The sequence below is a fragment of the Molothrus aeneus genome, chromosome 5 (genome assembly GCF_037042795.1).
Source record: "Molothrus aeneus isolate 106 chromosome 5, BPBGC_Maene_1.0, whole genome shotgun sequence".
In the NCBI taxonomy this organism is placed as follows: Eukaryota; Metazoa; Chordata; class Aves; order Passeriformes; family Icteridae; genus Molothrus; species Molothrus aeneus.
The window spans coordinates 14,699,761-14,717,877 of record NC_089650.1 but is presented as its reverse complement, the minus strand read 5'-3'; the positions used below and the strand labels follow the sequence as shown (position 1 = coordinate 14,717,877).

General features: G+C 44.3%; 2 protein-coding genes across 2 annotated transcripts; one reads left to right on the top strand and one right to left on the bottom strand.

The window, feature by feature from the left end:
* Positions 1–530: 530 nt before the first annotated feature.
* LOC136557171 (killer cell lectin-like receptor subfamily F member 1) lies at positions 531–9,103 on the top strand. Its single transcript, XM_066550775.1, has 7 exons — positions 531–612; positions 4,830–4,907; positions 6,141–6,239; positions 6,844–6,984; positions 7,330–7,481; positions 7,911–8,014; positions 8,631–9,103. The coding sequence occupies exons 1-7, from the start codon at positions 531–533 to the stop codon at positions 8,761–8,763; spliced, it is 789 nt and encodes a 262-aa protein (XP_066406872.1). The 3' UTR covers positions 8,764–9,103.
* A 1,788-nt stretch (positions 9,104–10,891) lies between these two features.
* LOC136556683 (C-type lectin domain family 2 member L-like) lies at positions 10,892–16,701 on the bottom strand. The gene is made up of 5 exons (XM_066550039.1): positions 16,616–16,701; positions 15,839–15,922; positions 14,855–15,039; positions 14,045–14,145; positions 10,892–12,446 (listed from the first exon to the last, which is right to left on the bottom strand). Exons 1-5 carry the CDS (start codon positions 16,662–16,664, stop codon positions 12,329–12,331), a joined length of 537 nt encoding a protein of 178 aa, XP_066406136.1. The 5' UTR covers positions 16,665–16,701; the 3' UTR covers positions 10,892–12,328.
* Positions 16,702–18,117: the final 1,416 nt, after the last annotated feature.

The following is an 18,117-nucleotide window of genomic DNA, read 5'->3' as shown; positions in this document are numbered from 1 at the left end:
GGTTAGAATTTGAGTTACATGTTTGAAGCTGTATGGTTGCAGTACATTAACCTCAAGACATCTTACACTGTTACATGTCCTTCTTGTTTGTCTTTCTTTCAGGTGGATAGGCTGTGTCAGATCATGCACAGGAGCACAAAACAGCCACAGCACAGAAATTGTACTCTCTACTCTCCTGAGAACCAGCAAACCTTTCATACCTGTGTAAGTCCCTTTTTGGGCATTCCTTAGAGAATTTCCTCTGCTTTGACCAACAAGATTTTTTCTTATATATTAGTGAAAATGATGGGCTTTAATCTTCATTTGCTCCTGTATTCTGAAGGGCAAGAAGAGACAGAATGGTGGCTGAAAACAGGCTTTGAAGCTGTGCTGAAAGAAGTAACTCAGTGACTTCCTTTTTTTGTGTTTCTCAGCCTTCCTCAGAGCCATAACACAGCATGTGAGTGTTTTGGAGGCAGGCAGAGCTGAGACAGGATGCAAATGACTGAGTTAAAGCTGCTCTTTCCATAGCTCTGAGGACAGGCTCACGGATGGCAGGGGACGTCACCTACGCGGCCGTGGCGATGCTGCCGAGGGAAAGGCCCCGCGCTCCTTCAGGGACACCAAACCCAGGTAAAACCTCTTGGGGACACACTCTCTGCTCTCTTGAGCTCTCTCCTCTTTCCCTCTCACATTTTAAGTTGGGTAAAACTAGTAGAACGCCATAAGATGCTGCATGGGAAGGGCAAGAAGGTGGAATAGTGGATGAGATCCTCACAGTACAAATCAGCCAAGCTGCTCCAAAGCAGAACAACCAAGGAGCAGCAGGTCAGGTCTGGGTCCCAGGCTTTAAGTAACAGAATGAGAAAGAAAAAGTGTTCATTGGTTGAGTAATGAGCATAATGTTTCTTTTTAAATGAGTAACATGATCAAGACAATGCTCCACTGAATTACTACCTAGCCCACTAATCAGATCAATGTTTATGTTCATGGAAAAGGAGCAGTAAATTAACCAGGAAATCAGGAAACAAGTAGCAGTCTAAAGTTCAGCCACTGTCACTGAAGGAAGTACTGAATGTCCCCTAAAAACTTCCTGCTCTTTCTCGCTAATTTTCCAGTGGTGATTTTCCAGAACCAAATTACCAATCTGTGATCATTTCATATTTTTGTAAAAAAGCCCCAAAGGATTAAGCCAGTATTCAGGGTAAGGAGATGATTTGAACTAAATTTTCTGAAGAAGTGGCATTTCTACTACTTGGAAAAAAAAAATGTAATTCATTTATGAAAGCATTTGGACAAAATTCTGGATCACATCTAACATGAATGGCAGCTTATTATGAGCAAATAGGAAATTCTTGTTACATCAGACTAAGGATATTTTCATGCTTTCATTAGTAATTATTGTATTTATTCCCTTAAGGAAACAGCATTGCGTAATGAGCATTTTTAGATGTTCTACTTACAATGGAGATTAATAATGATGATGGTGCTCTGAATACATGCACTTAAATGACAGAAAATAATAGCTTTTATAGATTTTTACAAGAGTGGTATCCAAAAGACAAAAATTAGTTCACTTTATTATATATATTTATATATAATATATATTATATATATTTATATATATATAACATATATATTTTTATATATGTAATATATATACACTTTATTATATACATGGCATTAAATACTACCTTAAATTCTGTGTTCATGCACCTATGGATGTTGTTTGCACTGCTATAACCTGCACAACACAAAGCGGTCTTGCCTGGAATTTTACCCAATACCCAAAGTGATAAAACTTATTTGTGAAGGGAGACAGACATCAAATCTCGATTAGAAGACATCCAAAACCAGTCCTTGATCATGCTGCCTAAAGGAAAAGCTCAATTTTGGACAGGCCAGTTCCAATGAAATTTATCATTAATATGTGGATGGCTCTTAGTAAACTTTTGTTGAACTGATTTTAACTTATGATATTTTCTCACATGAAGTTACTGGCCATGGTAATTAAGTGATTTCTCAATGCCCTGTTCCCTTTACATATTTAACCTCTCAAAAATGCTAATCATTTTTGTGGATGTTCTGTTCATACTCCAGTGCTTCCATCCCCTTTAAGAAACAGGCACCAGAGATCCACCCAGTAGTTCTACAAGCCTTAGTTATTCTATCTCAAATATACAGAGACAAAATCTCTTAACTAATCTTTTCTTCAGTGTTTACAGCCCCCAGTCTCACTTTCCCCAGTCTTCTCTCTGATTATACTCAAATACCCTTTGTTTGATTGGGCTTGGATTACAGTTGGACTTCAGCTGTCACTCAGGTGCTCTGGATAACAGGGACGTGGGGGCCACATTTCTCTTCACAGAGAAAAGCAAGGCATAACTCCCCAAGGATATTTTCTGGGAATCACAGCCAGGAACCTCAGAGAAGGAAAAACCAATTCTTATCTCATTTGCTGCTCCTGTGTTGTGCCAAAATAGAATGCAATATGGAGATTGTTTACCCAAAGTGATGGTGTTTTGTTTCCTTGGCCCATCAGGGCCAAGCGCATGTGCAGACTGTTGGTCAGCAAACAGTCACAAGATTCTGTGCAGTGGAGTTGAGTGCTTGTGCAGTTTCAGTGTAGATATAGTGTAATATAGTATAAAATAATATAGTGTAATAAAGTAATTAATTAGCCTTCTGATATCCATGGAGTCAGATGCATCATTTCTCCCAGATGTTGGGGTCCCCTGCTTTACAACAGGAACGAGGGGATTCTTGGATGCTCTGCCAGAGTGTGTCGAGGAGGATTTAGCAATGGCACTATCTGTGCCCAGGCTTTGCTAGGTGCAGGTGCTGTTACCGTGCATGTGCTTCAAAAGTAGAAAAGTGTTCCTAAATCCCAGAAGGATAAGCACAAATGAGAATCCATTTTTCAGTGAAAGACTCTGGCAGTTTTTGTGTCCCGATTCTCTCACAGATAATTTGAGAGGTGCCTGATTATGAATCCTGAGTGGCTACACAGAGCTTTCCCTGGGAGAAGGACAAACCAAGGAGAGTTCAAGTCTACCACCAAACTAACCCACAAGCAGTTGTAGCCTGCTATTGGTTGTGCCCTTAACTTCTTGTTCCTCTCCTTAACCTCCTGGGCTGCTCTGGGTGTTGACCAGGGCCACCTGGAGCCTCTGGAGCTTCCCCCAGACCCCTGGATGTGCTGGCCCACATCTGGACACACCATTCCTTAAGGGACCTGCCCAGGAGCACTCCCTGGCTGCACATTCACCAGGCAGAAGCTTCCAATACACAGGGATGTTTTCTGCACCTGACAACAGGGACAGGGAAGTGTAGTCAAATTTCAGTTTCAGTAGCTGACAGAGATCTCCACCTTGTTGTTGAATTAGGTGAGGGTGTGGAAGCATCCGGCAGAATTACGGTTATGTGGTGTTTTAAAACCCCCCTGCTGACTTCCGAGGACTCTGCATTCAAATAATAATTCCAGCATTCAAAAAATCATACCAGTCCATATACACTGTAATAGAAGGAATGATTTTGGTTAAATATTCAGCTTGCATGGATAAGTTTTTTTTCTTACAGGCCTAGAGATTATTTTTGAAGGAATAAATGTGCATTTGAGAGACAAATTATTTACTAACAGTAGCAGAATGTCTAAAATACTTATTTTAGAAGTACCTCCATTTACAGGGCTAATACATTCAAAAGTTTAAAAGTCCTGAGTGTTTTTGGAAAATTATTTACATTCTAAGAAGAAAAACTTTTAGGGCATTTGATTTGAGAGCAATTACATTTAATTCACAAATTTTCTGTAGTTCATTGAATTAATAATTTGAAAGAAAGCAAACAACCAAGTGTATTAGGTCATATTCTCTAAAGCACAGACTGTCTCCCCTATATGAATAACCTTTACTTGCCAATCAGGTTCTCAGTTGGTTTTTTAACTGTAAAACCTCTCCATACTTCAGTAATTCTCATATGAAATGCTGCCTCATTTTAACCTAATGAAACTCTCTTCCTCTGACAAGTTTTTCCCTCAACAGTGAAATTTAATACAACACTTTTTAAAAGCCACAGTGGTCACAAACTAGGGTGGTAGCACAGAAGCTTATTCTTGATACAGATGGATAAAAATCTCTCAACCTATGGAACCAAAAGCAGTGTCCCAAAGGTCCAAATACCTTCCATAACACTAATCAGTAGCTCTGCAAAATGCCCAGGTAAATTATATTGAAAACATATTCCGAAAGAATCCATGTGTCTTGAACCCACACCGTGAGATTTTAATGCCAGTTTTGGTTTTGTTTTGGCAATGTGCTTTTGGAAAAGGATGTCTTCAACCATCAGCTGCAGGCAGCACCTGAAATACCCTGGGATAAGCACAAGTCAGGAATGGGATTCCTCACAAGTCAGGAATGCCCCCAGGAATTGCCTTGCTGCAGCAGCATTTCTCTGAGTGCTGGTTTGCATTTGGCACCTCTCTGCCCAACAGAGCAGTGGCGGGTCTGGTGCCCCTCCAGCCCCTGTGGGACCTTCTGAGATGCCTTAGCAACAGATGGGATGCTTGCCATGGACAAGATCCAGCTCCTTCCCATCCTTCAGGCTGTTTGTCTGACTCCTGCTCCAGCCACCCAGCACCCAGCAGTTCAAAGCTTATGGAGGAGGCTTTTCCTGCCTGACAGCAGGAGGAAGTGGTAAATCATCATCTTGCCTGCCAGTTGCCTAGGAAAAGGAAAATGCTGAACAAGCAGCCCTGGAAACACACCCCCCTTTTCACACAGGCTCCGCCTTTATTGTTCCTCCACCTGGTGATTGGCACAGCCACAAATGTCAGCGCTGCCCTCTCCTTACAGGAAACACCATCACCTATGCTGAGCTGCATGTGAAGCCCCAGCCCCAAGGGAGCAGCAGAGCAGAGACTTCCGCTCCTGGTACTGTGCAATTTTGTTTGGTTTCTATTTATAGATGGAGTTTTTCCGATTGCCCACCAGTGAAACCTGCTATCAAGAGTCTTTATGTACACTCTCTCAATGAAGGGCTGATCTGTCATTTCATCTGCTGCTTTTCTTCCTGGCTTCTCAGATTTTCACTTTCCTTTTAAAAATAATACTGAGAGATGTTTTTAAAATAATTTCTAAAAAGCCTTCATGCCCTACATGGGAAATGAAGTAAAGCAAAGAGAAATTGGTTTAAAAAACCAAATAAATGGTTTTTTTAGAACCCTCGTGGGGGAAGAATCCCAGGGATGCATTTGGCTTTGGAAGCAGGGTAATGTCCTGGTCTCTATGTGCCATTAGTGCCTGGAGATTGTCACCCTCCCTGTACTGGGAACATCATACCAGATAGGTCAGGCAGCCAGAGGATGGAGCAGTTGCTCATCTCACACAGGCAAGGTCAGGGAAACAGAGGTTATGACAGTGCACATCTGTCTTGTGGCACTGGCACCTTAACCCCAAATCTCCTCGGGTTCTGCAGCTTCCTGAGGGTTTCCCTCTGACACGCACAAATGACAAACAGCTGGAGAGATGCTTGGTTTGATGCACTTTCCTGTGCTGTGCCAGGGGGTGTCAGTATGGGGCTTTTTTTTCTGTGCAATTAGGGAAGTTATCTTTGCACTGCAGGACAGGAACAGTAACGCTTGGGAACAGAGAGGAGGAACACCCCACTGCTTGGGAACAGAGAGGAAGAACACCCCACAGCTCATCTCTGACACCCTAGCCCATCCCTGACACCTCAGCTCATCCCTGACACCTCAGCCCACCCCTTACAGACACCACAGCCCATCCCTGACACCACAGCCTGCCCCTGACAGACACCACAGCCTGTCCCTGACACCACAGCCCATCCTTGATACTTTCCCTGAACTGCTCTGCAAGGTCCTGCAGGGTGTGTGTGGGTAGGTGAGAGGAGGCAATGCTTGAGAAAAATAAGTCAAAGGAGAAAAGGCAAATTCTTAATGGTTGACAATCACTTGCTCTAAGTGACCAAACATTTGATTTCACTTCCACATGTGCAAAATTGATGCAGATTTTTAATAAGTTAAATGCCACTGCATCCTCCTGACAGCAGACTGATTTTAGGCAGATGATTTCTCTGTTGTTTCCCCAGTGTTAAGTTTAAGAGTGCCAGGACCTTAAGCTGCTCTTCCTCCTGCCTCCCTGCAGGCTGCTGGCACAGGAGCTCAGCCTGGTTCTACGTGGCACTGGTCCTGGCAGTCCTCGTGCTCATCCTGCTGGGAGTCGTGGCCATACAAGCCAAGCAGTGTGAGTAGATCCTGCCTCCTGCTTCACCCCTTCACTGCAGACATGGTTAAACCTCTGAAAGAGCTGAGAGAAAAATTCCCTTAGTAGCGCACTAAGAAGGTGTCAATTCGTACACAAATACAGGAAATAAGAGAGTCCTGACAGGGGCCTGGAGTGACAGGACAAGGGGCAATGGCTTCACACTGACAGAGAGGAGGTTTAGATTGGATATGAGGAAGAAATTGTTCCCTGTGAGGCCCTGGCACAGGATCCTCAGAGAAGCTGTGGCTGCCCCTGGATCCCTGGAAGTGTCCAAGGCCAGGCTGGATGGGGCTCTGAGCACCCTGGGACAGTGGGAGGTGTCCCTGCCCATGGCAGGAGGGTTTTGGAATGAAATGATCTTTAAAGTCTTTTCAAGCCAGGCCATTCCATTAACATCTTCTCAGGAGGGCTTTGCTCACTGTGTTTCCTCCTAACTGTGTCTGTACCAGGCAATGTACACAGAGACATCCTCACATTCACAGTCCAGCTCTGGGTACCAAGACTGTATTTCCTTATCCTTCTTGTTAACCATGACCTCTTTCTCTTATTTTTTTTATTTTTTTTTGACTTTGGACTGTTCCAGTTTTGAAGGGCATAGCAGGAAAATCAGGAAGTTCGCCCCACTATGGTCTGAACAGCACCAGCAGTGACATTTCTTCAGAGAGGACTGTCTCAGCAGCACTCCTGAAACAGCTTATGGAGGAGCTGTGTGCAGATGGACAGGGTGAGGCATGTTACTCCTTTCCAGCAGAGAGGATGTGCGGTGTGCACAGTTCTGTTGTCTCTGTTCCCATTTCTCTGACACCCTGCAGTTTATGGGAACTCACGGTGCTCCTGCAGAGCAGTAGTAACAAAATCTAAAGTAACATTTTAATCACGATAGTCTTGCTCCTCTGTTGATATAAAGTTTCCAGTATTTTCATTACATTTCTATCTGCCAGGAGCTGCTGTCAGAAGTGCCATATGTCCTCCTCTTGTCCTGGAGAACACTTTCCGGACAATGGTTCATAAACAGAGGGAGGAATTCCATCCATTGCAGGAGCTAAATATTCCCCCTGTCCACCCACAGGGACAACGTGTGAGCTGTGTCCCCCTGGCTGGCAGCTGCATAGGGGCAGATGTTACTTCTTCTCTGAGGAGGCCAGGAGCTGGGAGGACAGCCAGAAAAACTGCCTGGCCAGGAAATCCCAGCTGCTTGTCATTGAGGATGAAACTGAGATGGTGAGTCTTGCAGCAGTGACAGGCCTCAGCCAAACACTTCTCCAAGAGAAAATGGCCTGGATGTCAGGAGTACACACAGACAAGCAAGAGCCCCACTAGAGAAAGGATCTGAGTCTCCCTGCCCAGGAGCTGGGTTTGGGAATGTCATTAGAGCAGAGCTGAAGAGGAGAAGCACAAGAAATGCCAAGTGTGGAAGCCAGAGTAGCTTTGACTGGGAAGAGGAAATGCTGGGGACTTTCCACTGCTTGGCTCTGGGAAGAGAGGAGGCTGGTCGTGTGTGTGGGCTGATGTAAGGGGCTGCTCTGCCATGGCTGCATCCCTGCCCTTGCTCTTCAAAAGGAAATAAAAGCTGTGCATGAGGCAGGAGCATGACCTGGGCACAGCAGGAAAGCTCTTCTGTCAGGTAACATCCTTCTAATCATTCCACAGGAATTTATAGACAACAAAGATAAAGACACCAAATATATCTGGATTGGCTTGCACACTGAAGACATGGAGAAAACAGTGGAAGATCACAGAGTAAAAGAAAAGAGGTGATGATTGTTGGGGGGAGGATATATTTGGGGAAAGCAAAGTGCAATATCCCTGCTTAGAAATACAATTCTGAATCTGAGCTAATTACCCAAAGCACAGATCTAAGCCTGCAGCCTCAGGTACCTATCCAGTGTCTATTTCATGGCCAGTTCCAGGTCAACAGGTTCCTGCTGGGCACTTTGGGAAACTGATTTCTGCTTCCAGGACTAACCACAGCCATAGCTCATATATTTATTAATGCAGTGATATAATTACACACTTCTGCTGAAATCCCTGCCAACAAACTCTGTCACTTTGCAGACCATGAGCTGCCCTGCCTCTGCTGAAGGTGATGCCTGTCACCACATAGCACTGGCTGGGATCTCTGCAGCTTTCTTCAGCACTGTGGCTGCATGGGAGGATCCTTATCCTTGCAACATTAATAATGCCAAGCATCCATCCCTCAGAAGCCAGCAGTCCCTGCTGGGGGTGCCCAACCCATCTCTGCACAGCTGTTGTGCTTCAAGGGGGTGGTCAAGTAGGCATCATCCACCCCTCTCACCCAGAGCCAGGATTTTAAAGCAGTGATGAATTTAAACACAGCAACTCATTGCATTCCTTTTGGTCTCTCAGCAGGACTGCTCTAAAAAGCAATGAGGCTGACAAGAACTGTGCTGTTTACAGAAGGAAAAACCTGATCCAGGCAGATAACTGCCAGACCTTAAAGGAGTGGATCTGTAAGAAGAATGCAACTTTGCTGGTGCTCTGAGCCACATTTCCAGATAGCAGGCAGAGCTTCTCATCAGAAGACCCACTTTACAGACAAACCAACTTGTGATGTAAATGATTTTCATCAGACTTGCAGGGAAACTTGCACTTTGCTGTGCTGTGCTCCCTAAGAAGTCAGAAGACAGGTCCTGCAACAGGGCTGCAAGCTGGCCCACAAGGATTCTGGGTGCTGAGCCTTCACACAGACAGATTTTGGCAGCAGCTGCCTCAGGAAGGGTCAGAGGAGGAGAGATACTTGTGGGGAGGAGCACCGTGCACTTAAACAGTGTGATGTGCAGGAATTGTGGTCCCTGTGGGGATGAAAGGTGTGCTGGGCCCTCTGCTGTCACCCCTGCCTGCAGGCAGCTGCTGAGCTGAGGACTTCTTTTTTGGGTTTCAGGATTTTAGTGTCTGTTGAAGTTTGTGGCCTTGGGGTTTTTTCCTTGGGGTCTAATTGTGACTCACAGAAGCCACTCGAGGGCTGGGAAAAAATGCATTTATTGGACAGTGTCTTATTCAAAGCTGCTGCACAGCTACTGGGTGTGGACAGCAGATCAGGCATGGAGTGACTTGTAACACTGGTTAATGTGCTGATTGCTCCCATCCTCTTCTGCTGCTGAGCCTTGGAATCTGAAGGGATTAACTAGGGAAGGGGCTTGGGCTGCAAAACAACATTGCAGTGCAAGGAAATAAAGTTGATAACCTTCCTCTCCACCTATGTTTTGTCCCCTTACACTGTAAATTCCAATTTACATTGTAAATTCCACAGTTATGGTATGGTGAGGTGCCAAAGACTGCTGAAATAAATACCTGGGAGTGCACTCAGTAAATGCATTACTTAGGCACTAAAGTGTCATGAATAAATGCTATTTCTGGGTCTAGAACACAAAAATGCTAAGAGCAGTCTGACCTAGTGCCTTTATTAGATTCCCATGTTTGACAAAAATGAAGAAATGTCATGAATTGAAGGTGCTACTCTAACAAAAATGGCACCAACTGGAATTTAAGTCCTTACAGCAACAAAAAAGAGAAACATGGCTTTTGAGATGGTGAGCCTTTACCTCATCTTTGCTGTGATGCACACAAATAAAGGCAGCTGCAGTTTAGCAGAGATGTTTTTTCATACATGTGCATGCCTGGGGAGGGTTTATGTCCAGCACTTTAGGGCTGCAGATTTAAAAGTGAACTGTACCCTCAGGGACTTCCCTTCAAACAACAACAACAAAATCCCAGCACAGATTTGTCACGAAGAATGTAGCATCAGCAGCTCAAGACCCATGAGAAACTGCTGTTATGTAAGAGCAAACAACAAAAATCCCCCAAACTCAGCACAGCACGTGAGGGGAAGAGGATTGGTTTGCTCATTCTAGACAGAGAAGCAAAGAAAAGGAAACACTCTGAAATGAGTAAGATCATCATCTATACCTATATAATACATCCTTTATAGAGAGAGAATTTCTGACTGCTGAGAAATTTTCACTTCAGGGTACTCACAGCACACCCTTCTCCATGCAGTGGAGTTGACAATTGCTGGTTTTCTAGCAGATCTATCTTGATTCATGCCGAATTTAACAAGAAAAACAAACTCCTGCATGCTGGCTTCTCTCAAATTAGTTGTGGTGTTAAGGATTTAACAATATTCATAAAACATCTACGATTTGGGCCTTCTTGCTATTATTCATGTAATTAAACAAGTTTTTGCAGGGCCTTACTGACGTTCTTACCTACAATTTAAGCAGTCACTTATTTAAAAGAAAAAAGAAATTACCATTGAAGTACTTCATCAAACTCCACTCTGAGTAAAGCAAGTTGGCAGAGTTTGCAGCTTCACTCTTCTTAACATCACTGAAGAAGTTCATTGCATCCCTGAGGAGTCAGATTCCAGAAGAGCTTTCACTTTTTAACCTTTTGTTAAAAGTGTGACTCATTATGAGGTGTTAAAAAGGGAAAAGCATTCTTTTTTGGATCAAATATTCTGCTTCATGTCAGGCCCAACATTATGATTAAAGATTTTTTCATGTTCAAAACATTAATATTTTACTTTGCTTCAGATTTTTTTTTCACCAAAATGGTGCCTGAGATGAAAAATACTTTTATTATTCCAATATTAAGATACAAACCACTGTAACTCAGGGGCTCTGTAAAGATATTTATTAAGTATCTTTTCAGGACTATTGCACATACCATATCCTTCAGAATCAGGTTAATGTAAAAACATTGCAGAATAACACCTTCCCCCCAACATAAAAAATAAATAGATAATTAGGCTTTTTATACTGTAGAGTCCTGTTATTGTGCCTATAAAGCATACAAGCAATTAAGAAAAGTGTAATCCAGCAAAATTAGTTATTATATTTAAATAAACATCTGAAAGGCACAAGCTGCTGACAGTATCCATGTGTATGGTCCTGCTACAGTCAAGTCCTTCTATCACAGAAAATAATGAAGGTGAACTTCCCATTCTTCCTTCTCTGGAAACTTCATAGTTATATTCCTTCCAGGCAAATTCGCTTCCTCTGGGTCAAATGACACTTTTAATCTTTGGACAACGTGATAGATATGTGTGGGATTCAGACAATCAGAGGGATTGTGCCCTAATCCTGTTCAGGCCCCCAGGATTCCAAGAGCACTGGAGGCTGCTGCTGAAAAAGTCACCTACACCAGGAAACACTGACTGTCCACCTGGAAATGTCCCCTTGCTCAGAAGCCTCACACCATGACAAGCACAGGGCATAAGGGAGACACAGAGAAATATCCCTTGCTGCTAATTCTCTCATTTCCTTCTCCTGATTTTGCCTCCTTGCACTGAGTACTATTCCTACATTTACACATTAATGCCTGCAGCTTCACTATCACCCCTCCAGTTCTAACTCTTCTCCCCCCCATCAGTGCAGATGCTCAGGTAAATAGATATTCTTATCTATTGTGGCCTTTCTTTGGCTAAAGAAACTGTTGTGAGGATAACTTCAGGTGCAGTGCAGCTACATAAATCAGCTTGACAGTGTTATCACCAGGATTTAACAAAATGTAACATAACATTAACAAAACGTGGAATAAAATGCAAGGTACATCCCATCAAATGGAGAGAGGAATTTGCTGTGATCCTGTCTAAAACAACAGTGTTCACTTCTGCATTGCCCTGTATCCACGAGGCACTGGCAGCCCTCCAGACAGACCCACTCCACCACCCATGCACACAGAGCCTGGCAAAAGGAAAAGCAGAACAAAAACCTCCAACTGCACACCCAAAAAGGGAAAGAAAGAGCAGCTGCTCCTACAAGAGAAGAGTAAATGGAGGAAATATTGATGGCACAGCAAAAAGAAACTACAGCTGGGCAGTAGCTGGAAAAATGGGGCAAGGAAATGACTTATCAAGATGCTGAAGAGAGCCTTTAAAATGGTATCTTTAAAGCTTTCCTCCATAGGTGGAGAATTCTGGCTACCAGAAAAGTCATTCACCTCTGGGTAGGAGCTGGGACACATTCCCAGGTCCCAAAGTGTAGGCATAGCCTGTGTAGGCATCATATCAGAGCTCTGAGTGTCAGGGGTGGTGGCTTTGTCCACCTTTATCTTGCTGAGTTGATATTCAAGCTACAGACCCATTTCCTGGTTAAATAACATCCTGAGGCTGAGACTCCTTTGGACTCCAGATAGGCACAGCTGCCAGAGCCTTTTACTTCAAACCTGTCATGGAGAAGGGAAGACAGGATTACTTGGACACCCACAATCAAATATTGCAATAGAGCAAAGGCAGCTATGGGCATCTCAGGTTCTCTTTGAATTCTCTTTGAATAAAGTGTGATTTATCTCAGGCAAGGCACCAGAGGAGGATGATGTTTTGTGCCTTGAAGGGAACACCATGGAGGTTGTCTTTTCTTAATGGTATCTCGTGCCCAGAATACAAAATCCAGGACTTGTAGTACTCCTGCATCTTGTTTAGTGGTCACTTAATGTGAAACACACCCTTAGAGCAGAGACTGAAACTCAGGTTTGCCTTTCTCAGGGATGCTGTGCCATCAAGACGGGCGCCACCACCTTGCACCTCCACATCCTCCTATCTAGCTCAAAGGTTCCAGCAGAAGCTGTGAAGGAAATGCATCTCTAATTTCTCCCTTCCTAAAAACCCAACAGGCTTAAGGGGGTGGGAGGAAACAAGAAGCAAATCTCAGTTTCCACACCGTAGGTGTCCCTACATAAGAGGTGAGGACCTGTCAGCAACTCTGTTTTCAAACAAAGGGCTATAAAGTTCTATGGATAGGCCAAGCAAACTGGAATGGTCTCTGGAAAAGCCAAGGGACAAATCCTCACCAGTGTAGTGACACCTGAGCTTAGATATCAAGGTGTTTGCCCTCCCCTTCAAGAGGGGCAGTTTGAGGCAAGCAGTGAGGCAGAAGTCCAAGAATGGGAAGAATCTCACTGAAAATGAAAGCATCAGTGGATGTTTGTACTGCAGACAGGGGATAAAAGAGTGTGAAGGACTGCAGTTTTCAACTTGAGGTGCCCACGTGTTCCTCACATCTCACATTAAATGCCTTTGTCAGATCAAGCCTTCAGGGTAGTCACACATCACCAGTAGTGTCACAGACTTAAAAGTACTTAAATTTTCCACTTTTTAAGGTAATTTCAGACTTGTGAAATCTCCTTGCTTATGCCTATCATTGGTAATTGTGCTAACTCCTGCCAGCAGCTGCTCCAGGATGAGCTGCAGCGGCCTCTGAGGAGATGGGACAGCTGCCAGGGAGAGGAACAAAGTGCCCCACACCTGACACTGCTGGCACAGAACACAGGGCCCTGGCCACAGAGCAGCTCATGTAACATAAATTCCCATCTTTCTTCCCCTCCAGCAGCCTCTTTCTGAGGAACATTCTATAAAAATGAAAACATGTCTTAGCAGTCTCCCAAATCCCTTTGCTATTAACTTCACACAGCTCACATGCAGGTTTGTATTGTTGCAAAATATATTCTATGATGAGGAATTCGTTGGGGGAGGAATCTTCCCTTTCTCCCCCAATTCCCTTCCTCCCCCTACTTTTGTGTCTCTTGGTTTCCCTTTCTCTAATGTCTGTTACCATCAGCCTGCCTTGTGTCGCTTCTCAACATTACAAACTCATCCCCTGGCTTTCATCTGCCACAGTTTTAACAATGTCATCTGAAATCTTCATTGCCCTCTCCATCCTTTCAACATAATAACAGACATTTCCTACAAGTCACTAGATCTGTATTATTTTTCTTACTCCCCTATAATCAAATATCACCATCAAAACCCCTCCACATCAACTTACAGTTCATTGTCTAATGCTTTTCCATTTACCCAAAAGAACTCTTCATTTCTTTTATAGAGTCCAATCCATGGGTCTTGCTTTGTTATCTTCATCATAAACCTCTGTAGGAATAAACCCACATGAGAAAAGAAGTTCTGCATGTTCAGTCCAGCTATCAAAATACAAAGTCTTTGATCCAGGGCAAAAGGAAAACAACAATCTAGCCTTTCCTGCTGAAGAAACAAAATTAAACCTAAATATACAGAGACTGGTGACTGGGATAGGTTGACTGACCTAGAGAGAGGCTATTCTAAAATATCAAGGTCTGCTATCAAGGTCTGGAACAGACACAAAAGAATATATTCTCCTAGGCCTTTGTTCAGGGTGGAATGTTTCCTAATACTCTGGTATAATATAGAAAAAAAATGCTCCAAGCTGCACTTCAGGTAACTATCTCCTAACTCCAAAGGTCACAATTAACATATTTACCAACTTGTGTGTCATTAACCTATCTCAATATGAGAAAACAATTGTTTAATTAAAGATAAATGAGATGCAACAGTGTTTACCCCGATAGATGCCCTCAATATGACAATTTATAGCTGTGAGCAGCACCAAATTTAATTCAGAGAAATATCAGAGGTTTTCTAAACCATGAACTGCTCAAACTGATGTTTCCTGTTTTCAGGGAGAAGAGGCATGAAGTCGTCTGCAGGCTGTGACTCATTGTGGTCTTACATCAGCTTCCTAACTGTTCAGTTGAGGAGGATGCAGAAGCAGTTCCCTGGAAGAGAACTGGGGGAAAACAGGATCCCCCTGTGGTTCCCTTACCAGCTCCTGGTGATTCTCGATGACCAGCAGGGAAGCATTGTGGGAGGAGCACTGGCTCTGGCTGGAGTTCCAGGCAGCCTCACTCTCTGAGAGGAAGTAACACTTCCTCTGGAAGTACAGCCAGCCTGATGGACACAGCTCCAGGGGAGGACACACTGGAAATGTTTTGGCCAGAGAAGGCTTTACTGGGAAAAGACAAAAAACAATCTACCCTGTTTTTCCAGCTGGGAAAGGTTTTACTTTCTGACTGCATCATCTAAAATAATCCCAGTCTAGCCACAGCATTGTTACTTCTGCCCAGCTGTAATAATTATTGTAAACTAATGATATATTCTGGATCCTGCACCCTTCTGCCTCTTGACATATCCTTAAAAGGATGGTCAGGGACAGGTTGGTAGAGGTAGCTGAGAAGGTGATCATAAAGTGTCACCCAAGGACTCTTCTACAGCTTAAAAATTCCAACAACTCTAGTTTTTGCATGCATTGCTTCCTCACAGTTGAATTAATAATTTTGTTTATTATAGTGGCAGTTTTGAAGGACTGCAGATTGGTGGGACAATCTTCCTGTTGTTGTTTTCTTGAACTTGGATTAAGACCAACAGTGATGTGACAAACTTGATACCAAAAGTAAACTAAGACTAAACTGAGCCCTCCCTAGTCCCACTGAAGCATGTGGAGCTGTTCCTGCACCGGCCCACAATTTCAAACAGAAATCACAGAATCACACAGGATCACAGAGTGGCTTGGGTTGAGAGTGATTTCAAAGATTATTTTGTTCCACCCCCTGCCATGGGCAGGGACAGATTCCATCAGATCAGGTTGTTCCAAGCCCCATCCAGCCTGGCCTTGGACACTTCAGGGATGGGGCAGCCACAGCTTCTCTGGGCAACCTGTGCCAGGGCCTCAGCACCCTCTCAGTATGGAACCCCAAACCCTGGTAATTTCTATTGCTAATTATATCTTCTTTTAAAATTCCTTACTTACCAAACTGGATACAGGAAATCAGAATGACAGCAGCAGTAAGGACTCCAGCAACAGCTCGCCACAGCCAAATGTTTGAGAACAGACCTGAAAAAATGAATGCAAGGAATTAAAAAACAAAACAAACCCAAAATAACAAATAAGAACCAGCTGACAGGGGAGTAGAGCCTAGGACACATGAAACTGTTAAAAACAAATGTAGCTCTCTGTGGAGAGCAGGCTAGGAGCAGAAACATTTAGTTTATCTTTGCAAGGCTTATCCGCTAACAAGAACTCTGAGTTATGGTAAATTTTAGTTACATCATCCAAAACTTAAAGTGATCCAAAGAGAAAGAAACGAGCATGGGAAAATGACGGTGGACACTAAATGCCTAAACACGGCACGGATAAGTTCCATGGATAAGAGCCTGGAGAGGAAATAAGAAAAGCCATCGGTTCTGGAGCCCAAAACTTTTCCTGAGAAATATCCAGCCTTATGCCACAGCCACAGCTGTTTAGTCTCCTTTTGCTCCTGTCTGCCCCAGGGCTCTGGAAGCACACAGGCCCTGCCGCTGCCCTGTGTCGGGCAGTGCCGGGCCGAGGTGTCCCCACAGGAGGGGCCCCTCAGGAGGGCCCCCTCAGGAGAGCCCCCTCTCCTGGCGGTCTCTCCGCTGCCAGCCCGGCGCCTTTCCAGCGCTGCGGCGGCTCCCGGGGAGCATCCCCGGCTCCCCGCGCTCCGGAGGGCTATCCCGGGTCCCCCCCGCATCCCAGCGCGGCCCCTCAGTGTCCCCCGCCCGTCACCTTTGGTGCCGCGCCCCGCGGAGCCGCAGCGCTCGGCGCCGCTGGCCATGGGCGCGGGGCTGGCAGGACCGGGGCCGCCCGGCCGCGCTCGGGCCGCAGCGAGACCGGCCGCTGCTCCCCCCGATGCCGCTGCCCTCGCTGCCCTCGCTGCCGCTGCTCCCCTCGGTGCCGCTGCCCTCGCTGCCCTCGCTGCCGCTGCTCCCCTCGGTGCCGCTGCCCTCGCTGACACTGGCCCCGCTGCACGTCCCCAAGGGCATGGCCTCGGAGCGCGGGCTCTGTGCCGAGGGGGACCTCGGGCCGGGAGCAGTCACTCCGCAACTCCGGAGAAATAGGAAATGGGGACGCTTTCAAGGAGAAGTCGGCTCCTACAAAATCTCACCGGGATCCTGTGACATCAGCAAATTCCAGGAACCAACACGAAGGGAGAAGGCTTTGTTTTGGTTTGGTTTTGTCTAGTGGGGTTTTTTTTTGGTTTTGCTTTTTTCGGGTGTTTTGGTTTTTTATGGTTTGGTCCCCCCCCCACAACTGTATTTATTTCATGTGAAAAACGCCAGTCACTTGTTTTTAAAATTTTAAAAGTTCAATAGTAATAAAATGGTTATAAAAATAGGAATACAATTAGAGTAATAATAATTTGGACAATTTGAATTAGGACAATATGAGACAATAAAAATAAAGAGTTAGGGACGTCACGGTACCTTTTTCTGGGCAGCGTAAACTCGAAAAAGGACCCACGTTAACAGAGGACTAACCCTTAAAAACAACAGCCTGTTGCATATTCATACACCTCATACATGATGCATAAATTCCATTCAAACACAGGATTCTGTCTGGTCATCGTCAACTTCTTCTTCTGAATCCTGACAATGCCTTCGAGGCGGGAAGTTCATTTCTTCTGATAAGAGGGCAATAAATTCTTTTTCTCTGAAAGATTTAGGTATCTTGTGGCTGCTATCTCAGTGCAAGTCCTTTCTTTTAAAAAGTATCCTACATAGCATAGTTTCTATTTTAACATTTTGTTATAACCCAAAACGATATTTAACACACTACTTAAGAGAATTAATACAGCATAACTTTCTAATACAGCACATATAATATTCATTTTAATATTTGCGAAAAGCCAATCATAAAACACACATCTTTCACATTTTATATTTATTAATTTTCTTCTTTTGTATGGAGAAGGATAGTAAAATCAAGTATTTAAATGATTACTTAAACCTCTTTGGAAAACCTGGCCAGTTGATTTGCTTTACCTAGAAGAACATAAAGCCTCATGATGCTGGCTTGCCCATGGGTGCAATAGAAATTTCAGCATTGCTTGGAAGACAGGGCCACACCTATCATCCATTTCATCTGGTGGATTTACACAATAACTGCTGTACTTACAACAGATCCGGGCTGTGCTGTGTGTTCTAACAGCCTGAGGAACACAGCTCTCTCCAAATCATCATGTGGGCTCTGTGTGAGGCTGATGAGGAATTCAGCAGTGGTTTATCCAA

Coding starts and splice junctions, on each gene's coding strand:
- LOC136557171 (XM_066550775.1), top strand. CDS start 531: ATGGCAGGGGACGTCACCTACGCGGCCGTGGCGATGCTGCCGAGGGAA. Junction 6,240..6,843: donor GGCCATACAAGCCAAGCAGT/GTGAGTAGATCC, acceptor GGACTGTTCCAG/TTTTGAAGGGCATAGCAGGA. Junction 7,482..7,910: donor TTGAGGATGAAACTGAGATG/GTGAGTCTTGCA, acceptor ATCATTCCACAG/GAATTTATAGACAACAAAGA.
- LOC136556683 (XM_066550039.1), bottom strand. CDS start 16,664: ATGGCCAGCGGCGCCGAGCGCTGCGGCTCCGCGGGGCGCGGCACCAAA. Junction 15,923..16,615: donor CGCGGGGCGCGGCACCAAAG/GTGACGGGCGGG, acceptor TCATTTTTTCAG/GTCTGTTCTCAAACATTTGG. Junction 15,040..15,838: donor GATTTCCTGTATCCAGTTTG/GTAAGTAAGGAA, acceptor GTCTTTTCCCAG/TAAAGCCTTCTCTGGCCAAA.